General features: G+C 32.9%; 3 protein-coding genes and 1 non-coding gene across 5 annotated transcripts; 2 read left to right on the top strand and 2 right to left on the bottom strand.

Moving 5' to 3' along the window:
* Positions 1-280: 280 nt before the first annotated feature.
* On the bottom strand, positions 281-3441 carry LOC105786532 (probable sugar phosphate/phosphate translocator At5g05820). Its single transcript, XM_012613016.2, has 4 exons — positions 2969-3441; positions 2065-2168; positions 889-1117; positions 281-470 (listed from the first exon to the last, which is right to left on the bottom strand). The coding sequence occupies exons 1-4, from the start codon at positions 3407-3409 to the stop codon at positions 324-326; spliced, it is 921 nt and encodes a 306-aa protein (XP_012468470.1). The 5' UTR covers positions 3410-3441; the 3' UTR covers positions 281-323.
* Positions 3442-5165: 1724 nt separating this feature from the next.
* On the bottom strand, positions 5166-9308 carry LOC105786525 (neutral ceramidase 2). Of its 2 annotated transcripts, XM_012613006.2 has the most exons (10): positions 9042-9307; positions 8541-8897; positions 8245-8453; positions 7811-8167; positions 7443-7707; positions 7086-7356; positions 6867-6992; positions 6587-6650; positions 6309-6478; positions 5166-5852 (listed from the first exon to the last, which is right to left on the bottom strand). In XM_012613006.2, the coding sequence occupies exons 2-10, from the start codon at positions 8870-8872 to the stop codon at positions 5307-5309; spliced, it is 2340 nt and encodes a 779-aa protein (XP_012468460.1). In that variant the 5' UTR covers positions 8873-8897; positions 9042-9307; the 3' UTR covers positions 5166-5306. The 2 variants fall into 2 exon arrangements, with proteins under 2 accessions (XP_012468460.1, XP_052476854.1); XM_052620894.1 differs by having other exon boundaries at positions 6867-7356; positions 9042-9308.
* Positions 9309-14941: 5633 nt separating this feature from the next.
* Positions 14942-17344, top strand: LOC105786522 (uncharacterized). The gene is made up of 3 exons (XR_008188760.1): positions 14942-16072; positions 16170-16824; positions 16909-17344. It is a non-coding gene; the product is annotated as an uncharacterized LOC105786522 (transcript).
* A 2572-nt stretch (positions 17345-19916) lies between these two features.
* On the top strand, positions 19917-20592 carry LOC105787126 (uncharacterized). Its single transcript, XM_012613569.1, has 3 exons — positions 19917-20238; positions 20356-20525; positions 20581-20592. Exons 1-3 carry the CDS (start codon positions 19917-19919, stop codon positions 20590-20592), a joined length of 504 nt encoding a protein of 167 aa, XP_012469023.1.
* Positions 20593-22054: the final 1462 nt, after the last annotated feature.

Genomic DNA, 22054 nt, shown 5'->3' with positions numbered 1-22054 from the left:
GTAATTGTTTTGGGGCAGGCAAAGCGGAATTTTTCTTGATTCGATTCGATCCGACTTCCTTATCAGATTTAATCGCATTGAAAATTATCGAACTTTTACTATCTCTAATTTTATCCCTTATATTTATACAGAGGCATGCAAATAAATACTTAGATATAATAGTCATAATGATGATAAAAAAGGTTACCGTTATGACTATTATATCTAAGTCTTTTATCGATATCAAGTTTGAAATTTAAATCCATGCAATTTCTTTCTATTTTTATTGAGTAAGCTACAAACAATAGAAAATTAAGTTATAGGAGTAAAAAATTGAGAAAATGTCATTTATTTCCCTTTTTGGATTCATTGTAAAGAAGAACTCCAACAACTGTTAAAGAGTAACCCAGCATCCCCATTAATGAAACTGGATTCTTGAATATAATAATTGACACCACCACTGCTACTGCACCTTTTGCATTTCCCAGTACCTGAAATATTTTTAAATTTGTGATTAAATTTTAAATACGTGAATATTTACGGCATAGAGTTATTATATAAGTTTTTGGGTTAATTCCGCTAAACATCTCCAAATTATGACTTAAATTTTAAATTGATCCTTAAATCTAAAATATTCTAATTGAGTACCTAATATATCATTATCGTTTCAATCAAGTCCTTCTATCAATCTAGTCATTAGCTCAAACATTTAAGTGCTAACTTGGTATGCCTCTTGTCTCATTTAAACCGGTCTTTAACATCCAAACTAGTGGCTAAACTAATGGAAAGATTCAATTGATATGATACTGACAAATTCTAAAGCTCGGAAATTATTTTAGAATGTAGATCAGAGATCGACAATAAAAATGTTCGGTACAATTAACCCGAAGTTTTTAAAAGATTACATACCTGGAGGGTCAAGGCACTGGTGTGTTTAGTGACCAAAAAATTGGTCAAGTTGACAAAATAAGCAAGAGAAGAATTGAAAAGCAGATAATACACAACTATTGTGTCTTTTCTTGCAAGAGCCATGGTTATGGCTATCACATTTCTCTCCATCAATAAAGTTGCAGGAAGCAATATCACCACTGCTATTGGTGCCATGTACATCAACAAATTCATGGAGTTTAGCTTTTCCCTACAACAATATAACATAAATTAATTGGATGAATGTTGAGAGTAGATCCGAATCCGAATATCCAGATTAATGCAAATTCAATGGTAAAAGTATCATATTGATTCATGTAGTAGGAGTCAGATTGTATTTTGTTCCCTTTATTCAAAAAATGAGTAAATTAGTTCTTATACATTAGATCAAATAGTAAATTAGTCATTTTTATTAATATTTCATCTATTTGTACTGTTAAAAGCTAGCATGCCTGATGGAATAACTAGACAGTTCGTCAAGATGACGTACAAAGACTAATTTTTAACAATAGAAATGGATGTAATTTTAAACAGAAGAACCGATTTTCTTTTTGATCTAATGTATAGGGACTAATTTGCCTATTTTTTGAATAGATAAAGCAAAATACGATTTGACTTCTATTATAAGGGCCTCATGGTACTTTTACCAAATTCGACATAATTCATTTTGCCTAAAAAAGTCGACTCAAACCCTTCAACTCGGTCCCAAAAACCACCCTAACTAGATGCAATCTACACCCAAAATGATCCAAATTCGAAAAAATTTGAACTCAAAATGATTTGGATTTGAGTGTCAAGCTTGATGATAAACCCTTAAATGATTCAAACTAAACAACTCAACTGACAAACTTGAATGACTTACCCCACTATAAGTGGTTCGAATGCTAAACTAGAGGCGTAGCTAGAGATGGACAGGCAACAGCTTTACCCTCTAGTGGTATAATATTAATTTTAATCCTTTTTAATAATAAAGTATTCAATTTAAGCTCTTTTTAAACACAATTTTTACCTTTAGCTCCCAAACTTTTAAAATTTTATTTGGACTCCTTAATATCAAATTCCTGGTTTTGCCCCTAAAGTTAACATGAACTTAAATCGAATGATGCTAGTTATGGAAACAAAATTGATATATATATATATATATATATAAAAGCTTACTCTTCTGATGACAGCAAAATAGCCTGAAGCACTGATTTAGAGGCTCTTGCAGCAGTAGCTGAAACACACATTAGAAACCCGAAAAGGTGGAAACTTGGTTCAGCCTACAACATACAAACACCTATATGTGAAAATGTGTTGAAAAAGATTACCATTTACCAAAGATTCTGCCGCCAATTATACAAATTAGACCTGTCAAATTTTTTATCTAAACCCGAAACCTAACTCAAGTAATCAGACTCAAATTCGTTTCAATCTGATTTCGATATAAAACTCAACAATTTGAACTTAATATGATCTAAACCTGAAACAAATTGAACTCGAGATAACTTAAACCAGAAACAACCTAAAGCTAGAGTGACTAAAAACCAAATAGATATAAAATCATAATGACTGAATAATAAAAGTCCGAACCTCAAATTTAAATAGCCTAAACCTAAAACGATTCAGATCTGTGATTAATCAATCTGAAAATTTGAAACTCGAATTGATCTGATCCAAATTGACTTGATCCAAACCAACTCGTCAAGCCAAATTACATGTCTAAATCCCAATTTTCCTAACTTGACCCAAATCAGTCCAAATCCAAAATCGGTTTACCCAAAAACATTAAAACTCAAATTGACTCGATCTAGATGGAGTCAATCCAAAACTAACCTAATCTAAGGAATTACATGTTTAAAATCTCAATTATTCTAAAACACTAGTAAAACAAAATGATACAAAACCATAATGATTCAACTCAAAAATTCCAAACCTCAAACTTGAATGAATTCGATATAAAATAACTCAAATCCAAAATTCACCTAAATTCGAAATTAGTCAACCTGAAAACATTAAAAATCGAACTGATTTGATTTGATCCTTGATTTATTCAAAACTATTAAAGTTAAGAAATGGTTACCCCACTAGCAATGATAACTCCAGCCACAACAGGTAACAATGTCAAGTACGTAACCCAACTCTCTGTCTTCTTCATCATAACATAAGCGAAAACCGCCGTGAAAAACGGTGTGGTTGCGCCAATAGCCTGGTTAAACGACACCGGAAGGTACCGTAACGAGACATTTCCGAGGACGACCGAGAAACAAAAAACTGAACTCAACCCAAAAATCTTTATAAACTGTTTCTTAGAACCAATGGTTTGCATGGGAACCACTTTGAGCCATGCTATAGCTACGTAACTTAACAATGAAGAAGCAAGCATATGACACATGGTTAAGAAAATTGGGTATTTGAACCCACAGTAGGTAAGTAAGTATTTGTTTAAAAGCAAGACACCAATGTTGGAACCGTACCATGAGAACACGATCCAGATCGTGGTCCATGGAATCATGGTCTTCATAGCTATGGTTTCAAGGGTTGTCTCTTTTTTTGGTCTCTCTTTTTTTGGTCGTTCTTTCAGAAAAAAAAAATGTTGGGAACTAATAAGGGGAGAGGTAACGTAAGGATTATGAGGAATTGTAGGCTTGAAAGTGCCTATGCGATGTGCATGGGAAAAAAACGTTTTTTTCTGGGGGGAAAAGGGTTTGGATTAGCAGATTTTAATGATCATTAAATGTTTGATTTTAGGGGTTGCTGTTGAATGATTATGAATATGGTGTCTTGTTTTTCAGCTGTTGCAAACGTGATTCAATGTTGGTCATGTATGTGTCAGGCAATTTTCAGTTTTAAAGACTTGTTTTTGGCTTTTTCAGCACTAATCCCATGCTGTCCCGGAAAGAGGTTTAGGCAAGACACATGATTTCATGATTTTTTTTTTAATGGGTTCGAGATTAAGTTATATATTGTTATGAGAGATAAAATGTAATTTCAAAAGGATTCAATTGAAATTCTAACATTTTTGAAAATAAATTTATAATTTTATCATATATTAATTTAAGATTTTATAAATATTTAGGGTCTAAAAAAATAATTTTTTATTTTGAAGGGGCCAAGGTCCTTGCTAGCCTCTCCCTTCTCCCCTATTTGTATCTTTTCTTGTTATTTATTTTGAGTAAATCTGTCAATTCTAGCACGAATTTAAAAATTCAATTAGATTAATCTAAATTATCTCTACTTAAATTCAAAGCATGAACTCAAAATGACTAGAACAAATCTAAATCCAAACCGAGAAAAATTTATTGGCAAACTCAAATCAACTCATTCGAAATTAAGGGGACTAACCAATTGATTTGGCCAATTCGATTAAAAGATTTTAATTGATCTAATCGAATTGACTTAATATCAGTCGATTCAGTCAATTAAGTTGATTGAACCAAATTAGATTGAGTTTGGATTTGGATTAAAATTTTATATATTATAAGTATTAAAGGTAAATTAAACTGATTGGTTTTAATTATGAATTTTCATAATTGATAACCAACCAACAGAACCTATACTTGGACCATCATATTCAACTAGACTAAACTAATTGTTTGAAAGCCATTTATTAAAGTCGGTTTGAATCAACTTTCACTCACCTACCAAAATGACAACTCGAAATAACCTGAATTCGAAATAATCAGGAGAGAAAAGTCACATATCAATGCAACACATTTTAGTAAAAGTATCACGGAGGTTATTGAACTAGGAATCAAATTACATTTTTCCCCTCTATTCAAAAAATGAGTAAATTAATCCCTATATATTAGATCAAAGAGTAAATTGGTCCTTGTGTTAAAAATTTCTTCCATAATATTTAATTATTTCGTCAACCATGCTAGTTTTTAAAAATAAAAATAAATAAAATTTGCTCTTTAATCTATCATTTAGGGGCTAATTTGCCTATTTTTTTTAAGTAAAATGAGTAAAATATAATTCGATTCCTAGTACAAAAGCCACCATATTACTTTTACTAACACATTCCTAAGCAACACCAAACTGCATAATAACAACATAAATAGTGTTAACCATGAAGTGTCTTGTGGTGATTATTCACCTCATCCCTTAACTATGAGATTGGGGGTGCAATCTCGACCATGAGAATGGAGCATATTTCTTGGCCAGCCGTTTACCTTTTTGGAGAGCACCGGCAGCAAAAAAATTAGTCACTACTACCGGCGGTGGACATGATTTCGGCAAAAAAAAAAAACACAAATGGTGTCTACATTTTCTAGCTGTTTATGTAAATAATATAACTAAACAATTTATTTATTCTTCTATAATTTCGATATCTGGCTCTGCTATAATAAATACTGTGTGATTTATTCTATACGGCACAATCTGTTTCTAATTATATTCATACATGCATATGATTTATACTATTCCACTACAAAGGCACTCGAAGTACCCGTAAAATGTCGAATTGAACCAAAAAGTGATTTCGAAGCACCGAAATGTCTTATCCTATAAACCCCGGTGACTACTGATTCTGGTATCCTCCAGTCAATGGTTGCATAACTTTGAGGACTTAGTTTTGCAGGTCTTGACCACTTGAACTTTAAGCAAAAATCGTCGTCGTCAAATGCCGGGATCCATGTCTTTTGATCTTGGAGAAGTTCGACCAATGCGAATGTGCCCTCAGTCATGAGGTCGTTCCTAGGACAAGCAGACCAGAAGGTGACTGAGACTGTATTGCCCCGTTTGAAAGTGGAATTAGCGATATCGTCTTTAACATCACCGAAATTCACACCAAGTGGGGTTGCATCAAGGACAACCGGTGTTAATAAGCTAATCTGCTTATCAAGAAGATCAGGTGGTTGCGGACCTGGTTCAACAGATCCACCACCGATAAGAGCTGCTGCAAGTTTCTTGAACTCCTGTATGTATGCGTTAAGCGTGTGTGGTCCATACAGAGTTGAGGCTCCCTAAAAATAAAAAATTCAATAAAAAAGCAAAAAACAGGTAAAAGTTGGATTGCATTTTGTCCCATTTATTAAAAATTGGGCAAATTAGTCCCTGTGCGTTAAATCAAAAAGCAAATTTAATTCTTTGGTTAAAAATTTCATCTATTTTTATTGTTAAAAACTGGTCCTTATACATCAACATGAGATACACATGGCATGCTACGAGTCACTATCTAGTTATTCTGTCAATCATACCCGTTTTTAACAATATAAATGGATGGAATTTTTAACAAGAAGGACCAATTTGCTCTTTAATCTAACATGCAAGGACTAATTTGTCCATTTTTTGAGTATAGGGACAAAATGCAATCTGACTCGTACAAAGACTTCCATGATACTTTTACAGCAAAAACACAAGTGTTATGAAGGACTGTCGTGAATGGAAGGATTGATAATGAGGATTGGGATAACACGAACCTCGTATCTCTGCACTTGGTACTCCTCAAAAGTGCTAACATATTGTGAATAAGTATTTGTCAACCCTGCAATGACAATATGAACATTGCTGTCGAATTGCTTATTGCGCCCGGAAGTAAGCACCGTCTTAACAGCATCTCGGAGCCGCCTGCCGGCCATGGTTGTGAATTCTGCAAGAAATTATAACATTAAGAACATAGTTCAACATGCATCAAGACTTGAGCCATCATTAAAAAATCGAGAAGTTTTCAGAAATATAATTAAAAAATTGCTTCTACCTGCTGGTACACTGAGAATGACAAGTTGCCCTATCCGCACAATTTGGACCGGAAGTATCGAAGGCTGGCATGAAATATTTAATATCAGGACAAAATTAAAATATTCACAAATTCTTGTCCCTAGGATTTAAACTATTCGCATAGTTCATCTAAATATACTTCAATATCTTGCAGTTCAAGCAATGTAGAGCGCTCGGTATGAAAACAGCATACATAAATTCATTCAATGGTGTAACCATTTTCACCGCATATATTAACCGAGCTCAAACTAAACACGTACCGCCCAGTCATATGGTAGTTTCATTTCACCGGTATCAAGCAAAATAGGCTTAGGTTTCTGACAATCGATCTGTTCCTGACCCGGCGGCTTTAGTAAGTTCCTCACTAATTTCCAGAAGGCATTCCCCTGAAAACAGAATATAGTAATAGAATCATCAGACAAACATGGCACTACAAAACACGTGTTAAAGTCCGCAGCATCGGGTTTCAGTTCTCTTACCTGATCATCTCCTTGTCTGAAATCGAAAGCTCCGGGACCATCAGTTGTACCTGCAGCAAAACCAAATCCCATAGCAGCAGGGCACGTTTTGACCACCTCAATACCTCCTCCCGCTTTAGGAACTGAAACCTGAAGATTCGAGAAATCTATATAGGCATGTTGATACCCGACTTTTCCTTCCAACTTTTCGGTTGCCTTGTCAAAAAGTTCGACCGCTTTCTTGAATTGCTTTTTTCCAATAATCTCGGTACTCTTAAATTCATCAGGGTAGCTGCCAATACATGTTAACATTGTTCCATCAGTATCCTATATCTCTAAACGAACTAAGAATACAAATGTAACACATAAACAACATACCCCGGGCCCCTGCCGTAACACAGTTCATTCTTCCCATTGCAGGTACTATGATTGAAATCACACGGCAGACCAGTGTCAATGCAAAATGCACCGAGTGTGTTCGGGCTGACATCACCGCAATTTGTTTGACAGAATGCTGATACAAACTGAGGTTTATCTGCCTGCCTTAAGGAATTCCGGACCCTTCTTGCAACACTCAAAAGTCTAGTAACGGGTCGTCCTTGAGAAGATTTAAATGAAGCGGCAAGTTCCATCAGCTCCTTACCTGTTTGAATCAAACACAGCATGTGCCGTATGTACTTTAGCCCTGAACATCAATTATGTGTAACAATAATTCTCAGTATAGCTTAATGGCAAGATTCACTTACGTTTTTCATGAAAATTAGGGATGATGCTCGAAACTCTTCGAGGGATTCTACCACTTACAGAGCTGTTGAAAGACAGGCTATCATAATCTGCCGTAAAACTAGTCTGTTTGAACCAATCTTCCATAAATCGGGCAGCAGCACCTTTATTATCACCGCTAATCAATGAATTCGTACGGCTCATAGAAGTTCCATGGGTAGCAAACCAGTTAAAACTACCTATAGGGCCCCATTCTTCATCAACAAACTTAATCAATGTCATACCTTTATCCACATTATACTTATATTTACTCCGTTCATTAGCCGGATTATTCAAATAAGCGCTCGGACTACGATTTATACCGGCATCCAAGAGTTCCCCTGTATCGCACCATTTTATAAATTTCAGTCACTTTTTCAAGATATATCATTAAGCCATAGGTAAACAAAATATTAACCTTTATTTATCAAAATCGAACCAGGGCGGAGATTTTCATGAGCTTGTATAATACTTTTCTCAATACCATCAACGATAACATCAAACGATTGTCTTACAAATCCGAGAGACGTTACAATATACACAACGTATTGAAGATATCCACCAGGACCAGCATGAGTATGAATGCCACTAATGGCAACATTCTTCTCTGTATAAACCTCGCCGTACCTAAACAAAAGCAAAAGCTCGTTTATCGGAAAATACACTTAACAACCTACTAAATCCTAAAGTTTGTGAGGCCATACAAGCATATACCTTGCTTTTAATCTCTCAAGTACTTTGATTGTAACAATCTGTGAAGCCATACAAGCATCAAGATTCACAAATACAACACGATTCCCTTTCGGTTCGGCAACGATAAAGGTCCGAGCACGTAATCTAAAGTGAATACCGGAAGCAATTTGTTCCATATTTGCATAACCCATCATATTAACATCAGCAGCAGGTCCAGTTATGTCATAGCTTCCAAGGCCAATCAAATAATTGGAAGCTGATGAAGACCCTTCGATTTGCAGTAACAAAAACAAGAACCCAAGAACCCTAACTGGTCTCTCCATAAAACAACAATCTTTACAAACCATCTTCATAGCTTTAGCTTTATTTCATTCCTCACTAAAACATTAAAACGAACAAGTAAGCTACATATTTCAGATTCAAACAATAATAGGTCTAACTTAGATCATACCATAGTTGAAAATAATCAAAATCTGGAAAAGAAAACTAAAGAAATAAGCAAATTGAATAATGGGTATGTACCTGTAGGGAAGAAGCAAGTTATCTTCTTTGGGTGTGAGCTCAAGTAAAGCTGGATAATTGGATAGTTGAAAAACAGTGCTGAAAGGAGACAAAATAGTGTATTATTATTTGAATAAACTGAATAAAGTGGTGAAATGTGTCTAAACACCACTTCAATGGTGATTGGGGGCAAAGTGTTTATGGATTGGTGCGCCACTACCAGAGAGATGGGAGAATGGCGGAGTGATATTGATTTGGTTGTGGACTGGTTGGTAGTGACCATAATTGGTTCGATTTTCAATTTTTATATATTAATTTTTATCCATAAGTAGTTTTTTGAAAAAGTTTTTTTATTATTTTAAATATAAAATATTTATTTTTATATTATAAAAATGGCCCTTGAAATATTTTTTTTCTCATTTTAATCCTAAACTCTTTTTACCAATATGGTACTTCAAGTATTAATCCGTTATAGTTTTTAGTCCAATTTCTCAAGTTTGTTTTTAAAAAAAATTCAACCAATTAAGTCATGCCACATGTCATTAACCTCTCTAATCTCGTCCCTCACCATTATAGTTCATCACCAAGCTTCGCAGCCCCCAATGCCCACACGAGCAGCTTTGCGCTAGTTTAATCTAGCCTCATGTGAACACTGCGCATGTCCACTCGCACCACACAATTGCAATAATGGCTGATTCTTATACCAATTTATATGAATTTTTGGAGAACCAAAGTTGGAGAGCCTAATTCATGTAAACTTCACTAGGAAATCTATTAGTTTTCTATGTGGGATCCGAGTCTTATACCTTACAATTGGCACATAACATATTGTTGGTTTGGTTATTTGATATATTTCTAAAGTTAAGTATGTATATATGAATCTTGCGTTGAATGAAATCCGTGTTGTAATTCTTCGATTGATTTTGAACTCTTAATTGGATTATTCTTGCAAGAGTATTCATTTTGTTTTTCTTTTCTTTTGTTTTCCTCTGCTTAAATCTAATTTAAAGTTTACGTGTTTCTTTTTTCTCTGTTTAGTTCTTGTTCGTCGCATAATTTTTAAAACCATTTTTTGTTTAATCACTTCTCGAAAATGAGAAAACAAGCTTGAATGTAGATTTGGATATGGACTACTAATTCACCACTCGACTTTTCAATTATTTTTGGAGCACGAGCTATTTTTTAGCTTTAATCTTCATGGAGCTTAAGGAAGAAGAAGATGGTGTTGACCACTAATCTACCACTTCACGGAGAACATATGTTGAACAATAAAACAATAGAGTAAAAAAAATAGCAAAAAATAATTAAAATAGTTAATAATAATTAACAAAAAATTATAAATTCTTTCCAATTTTATAATTTATATATTTTTAGATTTTACATATATATTTGTTGAATTTTTTATATATTTATTCCTATTTTTCTATTTTTAAAGTTTATATATTTAATAAAAGAAAATGTATATCTTCTACAATATAACACCACGTGACACTATGTGATTGACCAACGCTTTTTAACGTCTATTTAAAATTGGACTAAAAATCATAACATTTAAATATTTTAAATACTTAATTGACACAAAACAAATTTAAATACCAAAATAAAACCAAATCATAAATTAAGCCTAGATTTTACGTAATTACAATTTTTTAATTTATATTTTATAAATCGTTCAAACATCTCGATTATTCTTCCTAAAGTTGGGTGAAGCGTAATAAGTGGGTGTAGGTGATTGTCGGTGGGTGTAAATTGCAATGGATCCCTAATCACTAAAATGGCAATGCAACTGTAAGGCTTTTCCAAATACCAACCACCTTATCCTCCATTTTTATTATTCACAACATGGTCATGATGGAATAATGTGACGTGGTTATGATCTTATGCGATGGTGGAGCGTAATGGAGATTCAAGAAGTTATGTTTGTCGATGGTAAATTAATAAGAGTAAAATTATACTTTGACTCTCAAAAATAATAAAAATATAATTTAACCCTTTAAAAATTATTAAAATATAAATTATTAAGATGATGAAATTACATTTTTATTATTATAAAACTATATCATTTCATTTCAGTCCCTAAAAAATTTTCGAACTGATCCGCCATTGATTTTATGCTTGCCGAAGGAAACTAAATTTGACATGTATTCAAATCTTTATCCTATTCGATTTGATTGTTAAAAATATATAATTTGAATTTGAAAAAATTCTGAATAAAAAATGATTCAGTGCGAAATTATGCAAATCCAAAATAACTTAGAATAATCTTATTTGATTATAAAAAAGACCAGGGGTGAAGTTAGAATTGTTGATAAGATCAGGATGTCGGGATATTTGTATAAAATGTATTTTTAAACTCGGGTCTTGATTATCAGAATTTAGAGAAAGCAAAATAAGTTAATGATGCAATTGTATTATATATTATAATTATGTAACTTTATGTTTTTTACCTAATTAATATTTAAATAGCCTATTGAGTCTTAACTCGATATGCATGAGCATTGTTACCAATGTAGGAAAATGTGGGTTCGAATGGGTTGAAACGCATTATCCTTCTATTTATGGGTTGGAAAGGGTTATAGGTAGTTCTAGTCACTGTGTCACAAATAACAAATATTATAAGAACCTAAATGAGATTGTTCAAAATATATATATTTAAATATGATTTAAGTATATTTTTGAACTTTATTTTTTTACCAAGTATAGTTTACTAAATTAAACTAAAAATTACAAATTCTATAAAAGAAATCAAATTAAAAAACTTTGAAAAACTCCGGGGCAAAACACAAATTTGTCCTTTTTAAATACTAATTATAATATCAAAATAAAATATTTGAAAAAGACAACAATATGACTCAACCTATAATATACCGAATCAAAATGACCTTAAGCTAAAATAGCCTGAACTCGAAATAGCTAAACCCAAAATGGCTCAAACAAGTAACTTGAAAATGACTTGAAATTACATGAACTCGAGATGACTTGATTAACTAACAAAACTAATGATATGAATCTAAAACAGTCAGAATTCAAAAATGACTTAAATTGGTACCCAAGATGATCCAAATTAATGCATTAATTTGAAATAATCCGAAAATTTTAAATTAGTCCGACTTAAATTGACTCTATCTAAAACCAACTTCAACTGTATAATTGCTAGGACCGCAAACTTGAAGTCGAATAATGTGGTTTCATTAAAACGGTGATAGAGAGACAATCAATAGTATTCAATCAAACTCAAATCGAGTTCTCAATAATAAGTTTTGAAATGAACTCAAACTTCTCAATTATTGAGCTTGGCTCAATTCGATTACAACCCTAATATCAGCATCATACATGTTTACTCAAGCTTGGCTTGATCTGACATACGAGCTTCAAATTGTTTAAATTCATCTATATTTATAAATGATTAATACAACCCACATTCAAACATGCTTCTTTTTTTTTGTTTAATATATAATATTTTTATATATTTATCTTTTCCCACAATTTTAAACAAAACATCGATATAAATGACACGTTAAGGAAGACTCATATTATAAAAAGTAAAATGATTAAAGGTGTGTTTGATAAACTGAAAATTAAAGTGTTGAAAAATTAGGTATTAAATTTTTACTACTAAATTTTATAATTGCTGAATTTATATTAAAATTCTTTAGTAAATTAGTAAATACAAGCATTGAATATAATTATGTTGTTTAATAAAATAAATATTAAATATTAAATATTTATTTATTTTAATTCTAATCTTATTAATATAATATTTATATTATTTTGAATTTTTGGATGAAATATTAGTATGGTAATATGGATATCACATTTAAAAAAAAAAGATAATTTATTTTAATTTTTTAATAAAAGAAAATCGACTTAATATTTCCTCATGCTTCTAAAGCTACTCGATTAACTATGGCACGTAGTGCATTTTTCTAAGGGTGTCTTAAAGTTCTTTCACCGAATTGTAGTACGAAATCATCTCTAAACATTACAATCAAAGCAAGAATACCCCGAAACTACGGGTAGAACGTCTTGCATGAAAACCTAATTTTGAATGAAATAAATATCACAATTTCGATATTTTTCAATAAAATCATCACGTAATAAATCAACAAAGTCTAAAGTTATGTCCCTTTCTCCTTCAAATTTACCTATTACTATACCAACGTGAATATGATCTCCACCAGACATAGTAAAGCTTTAGCTAGTGCACGAAAGTGCATGCCATGATTTTTTTTATCCACCAATAACTGCGTGCATTGCGCAATGGATGGGTTTTGAATATTTTGACAGACAAGTTTGGTCAATGGAACATTCCATTATTGCTAACTCCATAAACTTTACAACAATGGGAGCATAATCGGAGGCAGACAAGTTGCCCCAATATTTTATGAAACTAGCTGTTGTTGGTACATTGAGAAATGGTGAGGTGATAGTGCTGAAGCATAAGAAGAACACAGTTACACAGGTCATCCTGATTTCATGTATTTGTATGATTTGAAGAGCAATGAGATGAAGAAATTCAAGATGAAGATGAAAGATAGGCAAAAGTTCATATCCCATAGAAGCAGTCTGGTTATTTGGAGAACTTAGATGGATTTATCTGCAAAACTGAGCAATATTTTGTTCTAGAGTTTCAAATTTTATGAGAAAAAGACCGTTTTTGGGTTATTGTAACTTGGGCAATTTGGTTCAATATGTTATTATTATAATTTGTTCATATGATACACTTAAATGATTTGAGTTCTTTATAAAGATTGAAAGCTGTCATATTCTTTGATGGGGAATTGTAATTTCTCTTGCATTACATCAACAAGATGTTAAGTTTAAAACAGCCAAGAATCCAAAAAAAAAAAAAAAAAAAACTAAAATTTGTGTTGAAAAATGAAAAACAGAAGCAAAAATCTTGATGTTGAAGGAGCAAAGAAGTTTATCTCATTACTTCATTAAGCAAAATAACATGTACATATATAGTTCTATTACATTGGAAGAAAATAAATCTTGCTTGTGCAAGTAACCAAACAGTTAAATCAACTTAATGATAACCTAAAACCTACTAAAACTGCTAAGTACATGGCTGAATCTCAGCTAATCAAAAAAGTTACAATCAAATCAAATATATGTCACATGTTACAAAAGTTCAATGACCGAAATACACTATAGACATTAGCATGCTCCTGCATTGTGGCTTGGGCGCTTGCATGCTGCTGAAATGTTACCAACTTTCAACACAAGATGACAGCTTTCCAAACTACTGGGAAATTTTCATTTTTTTTTTGTTTTAATAATGAAAAGAACTACAAAAATTTGCTTCAAAATTAGAATTGAACTGATTTTGGACTGAAGAAAATTGACCATTAAGATTGAGCTGTGATTATTATCATCTCTACTGTTATTAGACTTGTTCAATGATTAAATTCTCTTTTAGAAGATACAAAGGTATTAGCTGTCTTGTTGTGATCATGAATCTATTTAGGTTCGTCCAATATCAGATATGGTTTTGTTATTTGTCTGTAATTACATGAATGGAACATTACCTTATTTTACACTCCTCATCTGATGCCAAAAATGTTACTGTTGAAATTGGCCAACCATGCTGCTCTTACATGTTCTGTTTGAAGTGCATGCTGCTTGATGACATGCTGCAGCACGTGTACTTGCTGTAACAGCAAGGTTTTCTCTTTAGTTTCTTTGTTAAGCTACTTAGTTGAAAATGAACTAAGTTGGTATTGTTTTGATGTTTTTAGGTGCTGATTGACATAATCAGCTTGTGTGCAAGTTTTTCTTTTTAGTTTCTTTGTTGATTAAACTACTTGGAAATGAACAAGCTGATGACAGCTTGATATGTTTAGGTGTTGGTAGTAGGTAGTAATAACTGATGTAGTTGGCTATAAATGTATTGTTTTTCTTATTGAAAAATCAAGCATATCAGTTGTGAAACTCAGATTGCTTCCTTGCTGCACGTTTGTGAGCAAGTAAATTGTTTTTGTTTCTTCCTCCTCTGTTCTCTGTCTTGTTCTCTTTTTTTTTGCTGCTGCCAATGTTCCAACAGTTACTTTCTGGTTTGAGAATCTTGGAGAAACCAACAGCATTGGCATAATAACATGTCTGTTTATGGATTCCATAACATTAGATGCCAAACCTTTATTGCAGGGGCTTAGTATTTAAATTTTATCGAGTCAGGTTACTCTCCTTTAGTCATTTATCTGTGTAATTAGTTCCATATTCATGCACATACATCGTTACTGCCTCTTAATTGACCTTAGACTTAATAAATTCTCACTTGTTATGCATGGGGAACATCAAAGGTTTTGTTGAAGCAGTAACGGCACTTATGGTCTCACACAATAAATAGACAGGTTTTAGGTTCATTTCTGTTATGCTCCAAACGTCATCCATCTGAATTTGTTTTTGTTTTCCATTATATATCCATGGCTTCTGAAGATCCCACCAAGGTTTCAATCAAGCTTTTGATAGACCAAGAAAGCAGCAAGGTAATTGTTGCTGAAGCTGGTAGTGACATTGTTGATATTCTTCGAAGCCTGCTTAAGTTTCCTCTAGGAAACATTGCACGACTTCTCGGTAAACATCAATGTTTACAGCGAGCTGGTTGTTTGAATAACCTATGTAACAGCGTAGAAAACCTTAGCCTAACCAGCTTTCGTACCGATGCATGTAAGTCTATGCTGCTTAATCCTAGAAGCATCTATGAAGACGAGTACTCGAAGAAATTGAAGCTTTACATGGATGTTAGTGAGCCTACAGGGTATTTCCTATGTGGAACTTATCTTTGTATAAAAACTGGTCGTTGGTTTAGTCATTTTAAAACTTCAAGATGCAGTTGTGGAGAATTGATGGATAATCCGACTGATATGTGTTTAAAAGTGGGAACAGTTGCATATAAAGATGAAAGTGAGGGAGAATCAATGTTTTTCATAACTGATGATTTAAGAGTAATGCACGGTTTGCCAGGTGATCTCATGAACATCCTTCTCAATTTGGGTATCAATAATGTTTGTCAGATTGAAGAAAAAGTTGTGGACATCAGTTCAAATGAGGTAATATATATCCTTGAACCAAATTCTACATATTTCCTTTGCTTGATTATTTCAGATTTTAGTTTGATAGAAATGTCCCTTTGATTGTTTATGTCAGATGTCAAATCTTTTGAGCCATTCATTGTTCTCAAAGACTACTCTTACTGATGTTTTTCTGAGAAAACAAAGTACAATGTTCGTTCAACAGTTCATGCTCGTTGCTCCAAATGTGAAGGAGAGAACTGAAAAAGATAGCAAAACAAGAGTGAAGATAATGCTGAGGAAATCAGATAGGAAGATATTATATGGTGAAGCAAATGAAGATTTTGTTGATCTTCTATTTAGCTTCCTCACAATCCCTTTGGAATCTGCATTGGAACTCTTAGGAGGTAAGGGTTTCACAGTGGGATCCATCTCTAACTTGCTTAAAGATTTAGACACCATATTCTCCATAACCAAGCAGAATAGTTACCAGGATGGTATTCTTCCCCCGTTTTATAGTTGCCCAATTGAGCTTCCAAGTATCTGTTCTCAGCAGCCTACAAAAATTTTTCATAAATCATACGGTTATTTAAAGCAGTCGGACCCAAAATCTCCGATCCTGGAAAAACCAAACAGTAGGGGCTATTTTAAGAGAAAAATCACTGTTTCTGATCACAGACGATCTTGTAGTTAAATCACTATCCTCGGTTTCCAGTTTTTCGTTACTGAAGGAAACAGGGACCCCTCTTTGTGATGTTGAACAACAAGTCATTAGCATTGGAGAGGTTGAAGTAAGTCATATCTTTTTCTACTTTTGATCAATTGAATACACTAAATTTACATTTTTGTCAGTAATATTAAATATTTTGGTGCAGGCGCTTGCTCTGTTGAGGGCTTGTTTATGTTCTTCTTCAGCTTTATCAGCTCTACTGACCTTTATGTCAAGCAGCCAAAGCAAGAGCCACAGTAGCAATGTTTCTTTAACATCTGCAACATATTTCAATTCCGTGTCTCAATCTTTGTGTTTTGCCTTATCGTCTTGGTATAAAAAAACTATCAAAGAAATGGATTTTGGAGAGAACATTGTGTTATTCAAGTATGATACCATAACAACAATGGAAATGGCTTGTTGTTCCAATTTCATCCATGGGGAACCATTGCGCATGGTACCACCATGAAAAAGACACATTATTTCCATATTTTCACACTTAACCTTTCAAAATGGTTTGCATTCATGCTTTTAAGATCCAAAAATATACTGATATTTATCAATAACAAAGATTTCGGATTTAAAACTTGCAATTCCTACCTAGCATTGCAACACACAAAAGAAGAGCATTATGTGCAATGTGTTTAAGAAATTTCAAGACAATGGCGTAAAGTAGAAACTTACAGTTTCATTATAGTATGTAGGTAATCTTTCACTTTGACACTACATCTATTTGTGATACTGACAGTTGATCTGCAAGTTTTAATAAAATATATAATATATGTAGTCTAGACTTAAATATCCAACATTTGTTTGATATTCCTTGGCATTAAATGTGAGGTATTTAGTATTGTATTTATTGACTCACATAAATACTGGAGATAGGGAGACAAGGAGTTGCAATATGTTGGAGATATTAATTTAACATTGTTTAAAACTACTGTTGAGTTTTTACTGAGAATTTCACAAATTCAATTTGAAAGTATATTAAAACGTCGGTTGCTTTGCCACCCTTTTCAGTTGTCTCCTCCATATTTGGAGCTACGAGCATGAACTGTTCAACGAACATCATTCTTTGTTGTCTCAGAAATACATCAGTTAGAGTGGTCTTTGTGATCAATGAATGGCTCAAAAGATTATGTAACTGATATGAGCAAGCAAAGGGACACATTACTATCATAACCATACCATAAATCATATTCGAAGGAAGAATATGGAAGTGTGGCTGCAAAATGACCGTTCATGTAGCATTTCGCGAATCCTTCAAGATTGGTGAAGTCGTCTTATGATTGGCGGATTCAGCAATATTGGCGACCTCATTACTTTGGCGAAGTAAAAATGCGAACTGAGGTCGCGGTAAAGTTGCGAGCTGCTTGAAGAAGAATTATGTAGATGCGAAGCAACTGAATCTGAAGAGTTTACGTTCAAATTTTGTTTACAGATTTTATATTACAGATTTTATATTCCATTTCTTAGAATTTATTAGCACAATATATTTGTCATTGCTACGATATAGAAGCAATCTGGTTAGTTGGAGAACTTAGATGATTTTTCTGCAAAACTGAGCAATATTTTTCTCTAGAGTTTCAAATTTTATGACAAAAAGACTGTTTTTGGGTTATTTTAGGGATATTTTATCAAAATAACGTAAAAAATTTTATTATTTATGTAAATTACCTTAATTCAAAAACAATCACCTAAATAACTTGAAATGAAAAGGAGTTTTGGACACTCATGACTGACATCCATGTCCTCAATCCTCAAAAAAATCACCTGATAATTAGAAAAATATTTAAAAATAAATAAATTTTATGGTGCAGACCATTATATGGCCGACACACATATATATATATATATATATATATTTTAGTATCTAAATTTCTTTTGAGGTTTTGGCTTTGTGGTGGCCGACACACCACTTTAGGTTTCATAGCATTTGAGCTATATCATGCTGTAATATACAATATAGTGTTTGTGTAATAGGCATAGGATTGATTAAAAAAAAATTAAGTTTTAAAATATTAGCTCAAATGTTTTAAATCAAAAAGTGATGTCGGCCACTACAAAGCCAAAACCCAAAATTATTTTAGACAACGGAAAGAAATACGTGGGTGTTAGCCATGCAATGACCTACCTCCAAAAAAATATTTTTTAAACACTTTTCCAAACATCATGTGAATTTTTTGGGATTGGGGACATGGGTGCTGGTCATACGGTGTTCAAAACTCCTCAACGCTGTTAATTTCAGATGATTTAGGAAATTATTTTTGAATTAAAGTCATTTATGTAAATAATGAATTTTTTGGATTATTTTGACAAAATAGCCTTATTTTAGCTTAAGAAATTTGGTTCAATATGCTTGTTATTATTATAATTTGATCATATGATATACTAAAACGATTTGAGTTCTTTATAAAGATTGAATGTTGTCATATTCTTTGATGGAGAATCGTAATTTCTCTTGCATTGCATCAATAATATGATAGCTTTCCAAACTACTAGGAAATTTTCATCTTCTTTTGGTTTTAATAATGAAAAAATTAAAAAAAAATTTGCTTCAAAATTAGCATTTAAGTGATTTTGGATTGAGGAAAATTGACCATTAAGATTGAGCTATGATTATTATCATCTCTACTGTTGTTAGACTTATTCAGTGATTAAATTCTCTTTTAGAAGATACAAAGGTATTAGCTATTTTGTTGTGATCACGAATCTATTTTTGTTCTTACATTATCACATGATTTTGTTATTTATCTGTGATTACATGAATGAGTACCATTTAGTATAACACTACCTTATTTTACGCTCCTCATTTGGTGCCAAAAATGTTACTTTTTGGTTAATTTGAGAATCTTGGAGAAACCAACAGCATTGACATAAATTACATGTTCTGTTTATGGAATCCATAACATCAGATGCCATACCTTTATTGCAGGGGCTTAGTATTTACATGTTATCGAGTCAGATTAAATTAGTCTATATTCATGCACGTACATCTTTACTTCCTCTTAAATGACCTTAGGCTTAATAAATTCTCACTTGTTATGCATGGGGTGCATCAAAGGTTTTGTTGAAGCAGTAATGGCCCTCTTATGGTCTCACACAATAAATAGACTGGTTTTAGGTTCATTTCTGAATTTGCTTTTGTTTTGTTTTGTTTTCAATTAGATGTCCATGGCTTCTGAAGATTCCACCACGGTTTCAATCAAGCTTTTGATAGACCAAGAAAGCAACAAGGTAATTATTGCTGAAGCTGGTAGTGACATTGTTGATATTCTTCGAAGCCTGCTTAAGTTTCCTCTCGCAAACATTGCACAACTTATCGGCAAACATCAATGTTTCCAGCGAGCTGGTTGTTTGAATAACCTATATAACAGCGTAGAAAACCTTAGCCCAACCAGCTTTCGTACCGGTGCATGTAAGTCTATGCTGCTTAATCCTAGAAGCATTTACGAAGACAAGTACTCGAAGAAATTGAAGCTTAACATGGATGTTAGTGAGCCTACAAAGTACTTCAAATGCCCAAATTTTTATTGTCCAGAGCATTTGTTTAGTCATTATAAAACTTAAAGATGCCGTTGCGGAAATATGTTGAATATTCTGACTTGTATAGGTAATGCAGTAACAGATGAAAGTGAGGGAGAACCAATGTTGTTCTTCATAACTGATGATTTAAGAGTAATGCAGGCTTTGCCAGGTAATCTTATTAATTTCCTTCTCAATTTGAGTATCTATGATGTTTGTCAGATTGAAGAAAAAGTTGTGGACATCAGTTCAAACGAGGTAATATATATCCTCAAACTAAATTCTACATATTTCCTTTGCTTCATTGTTTCAGATTTTAGTTTGATAGTAATGTCCCTCTGGTCGTTTATATCCGATGTCTAATTAAGCAAGGGGACACATAAATTACTATCATAATCATAGTCTAAATCATATTCAAAAGAAGAAATTGGAAATGAGTTAAGTACACAGTACCTCTTTTGAACCAATTTCAAGTTCCTTAACAGCATTCATATTAACATCCTTGATACCCAACTTATTAAATCGTCAGTGATGAAAAACCTGGATTCTACTTTACAGAACCCTCCCTCATTTTCATCTTTTACCCCATCTCTCTCCATTTCTTCTAAATATATCTCACTATTCATCAACTTCCCGCAAGAGCATCTTGAAGTTTCATAATAACTCAACAAACCACATCCCTTCTTTTTGCATGTAAAATACTGGACTGGCTTGTCTTTATGAATGCTTCTCGGATAAAGCAACATACGCTTACAGGCATGGGTTCGAAAGCTGCTGAGGCTGAGATTCTCGACGCTGTTGTTTAGGTTATCCAAGCAACCGGTCAGCAGGCTTTTATTTTTGCGAAAGAGTAGACCAATGTTTCCAAGCGGCAACTTAAGAAGGCTGCGGAGAGTATCAATAAAATCATTCCCAGCTTCAGCAAGAAGTACCTTGTTTCTTTCCTGGTCTATCAACAACTTGATTGAAGCCGTGAATGTTTTAAAAGCCATAGATACAGAATGGAATTGAAAACAAGAGAAACTTCAGACGGGATGAAGTTCGGAACACAGCACAAGCCAACCTCAAATTCACTTTTTTTTTCTTATTTAACGAAAGATAGCTAATCCCTGATATTTCAGCGAATCTTTTTAAGAATATGTTGTGTTTCTTTTAATTTTATTCTATTTTCATATGTTCTTTCAAATCATTTTCCTGGTACTTCTCCACACAAAAATAAATAGAGAAGAAAATAGGAGAATTTAGCATTGTTTTCCTTCCGGGATTCTTTATTAAAGGAAAAAGATATCAAAGGGAAAATGTGTTCAAAGGTGGCAACTACAGCAGCAACATGCATGAAACCATGCAAAACTCACGTTGCATGCATGGAACCAGGAACTCAGCAGAAGCATGCTAAAGTCCATGGTGCAATTCGACAGTAGCTTTGTTTATTTAGTTGACTTTTGTTAGCCTATGGTGTAATCATTATTTGCTTTGATCAGCTAAGGTTAAATGTGTGCTTAGCTGATTTAGTAGTCAACTTAGGTTGTCATTTTGTTGACGTAAACCTTTAGTTACTTGCACAAGCAAGCTTTGTTTTCTTTCAATGTATTTGATCTATTTATGTATACTACTAAGTGCTTATTCGGGCAATGAAGAAAATCTTTTGTTCATTCAATTTTCTCCTTGTTTTGCTTCTGTTTTAATTTTTAAACACTTCAACAATCGATTTTGATTGTTTTTTAAGTCCTATTGCTGAGTTAAAAACCAACAAAATGAATGATGGTTGTGAGTGGAGTTGGAATAAT

The sequence above is a fragment of the Gossypium raimondii genome, chromosome 1, assembly GCF_025698545.1.
Source record: "Gossypium raimondii isolate GPD5lz chromosome 1, ASM2569854v1, whole genome shotgun sequence".
Taxonomy (NCBI): domain Eukaryota; kingdom Viridiplantae; phylum Streptophyta; class Magnoliopsida; order Malvales; family Malvaceae; genus Gossypium; species Gossypium raimondii.
This window is presented reverse-complemented; position numbering and strand designations above follow the sequence as displayed.

Coding starts and splice junctions, on each gene's coding strand:
- LOC105786532 (XM_012613016.2), bottom strand. CDS start 3,409: ATGAAGACCATGATTCCATGGACCACGATCTGGATCGTGTTCTCATGG. Junction 2,169..2,968: donor GAGTTATCATTGCTAGTGGG/GTAACCATTTCT, acceptor TGTATGTTGTAG/GCTGAACCAAGTTTCCACCT. Junction 471..888: donor CCAGTGCCTTGACCCTCCAG/GTATGTAATCTT, acceptor AAAATATTTCAG/GTACTGGGAAATGCAAAAGG.
- LOC105786525 (XM_052620894.1), bottom strand. CDS start 8,872: ATGAAGATGGTTTGTAAAGATTGTTGTTTTATGGAGAGACCAGTTAGG. Junction 7,708..7,810: donor CCCTAATTTTCATGAAAAAC/GTAAGTGAATCT, acceptor TGATTCAAACAG/GTAAGGAGCTGATGGAACTT. Junction 6,651..6,866: donor AACTACCATATGACTGGGCG/GTACGTGTTTAG, acceptor ATTTCATGCCAG/CCTTCGATACTTCCGGTCCA.
- LOC105787126 (XM_012613569.1), top strand. CDS start 19,917: ATGGCTTCTGAAGATTCCACCACGGTTTCAATCAAGCTTTTGATAGAC. Junction 20,239..20,355: donor GAAGCTTAACATGGATGTTA/GTGAGCCTACAA, acceptor TGACTTGTATAG/GTAATGCAGTAACAGATGAA.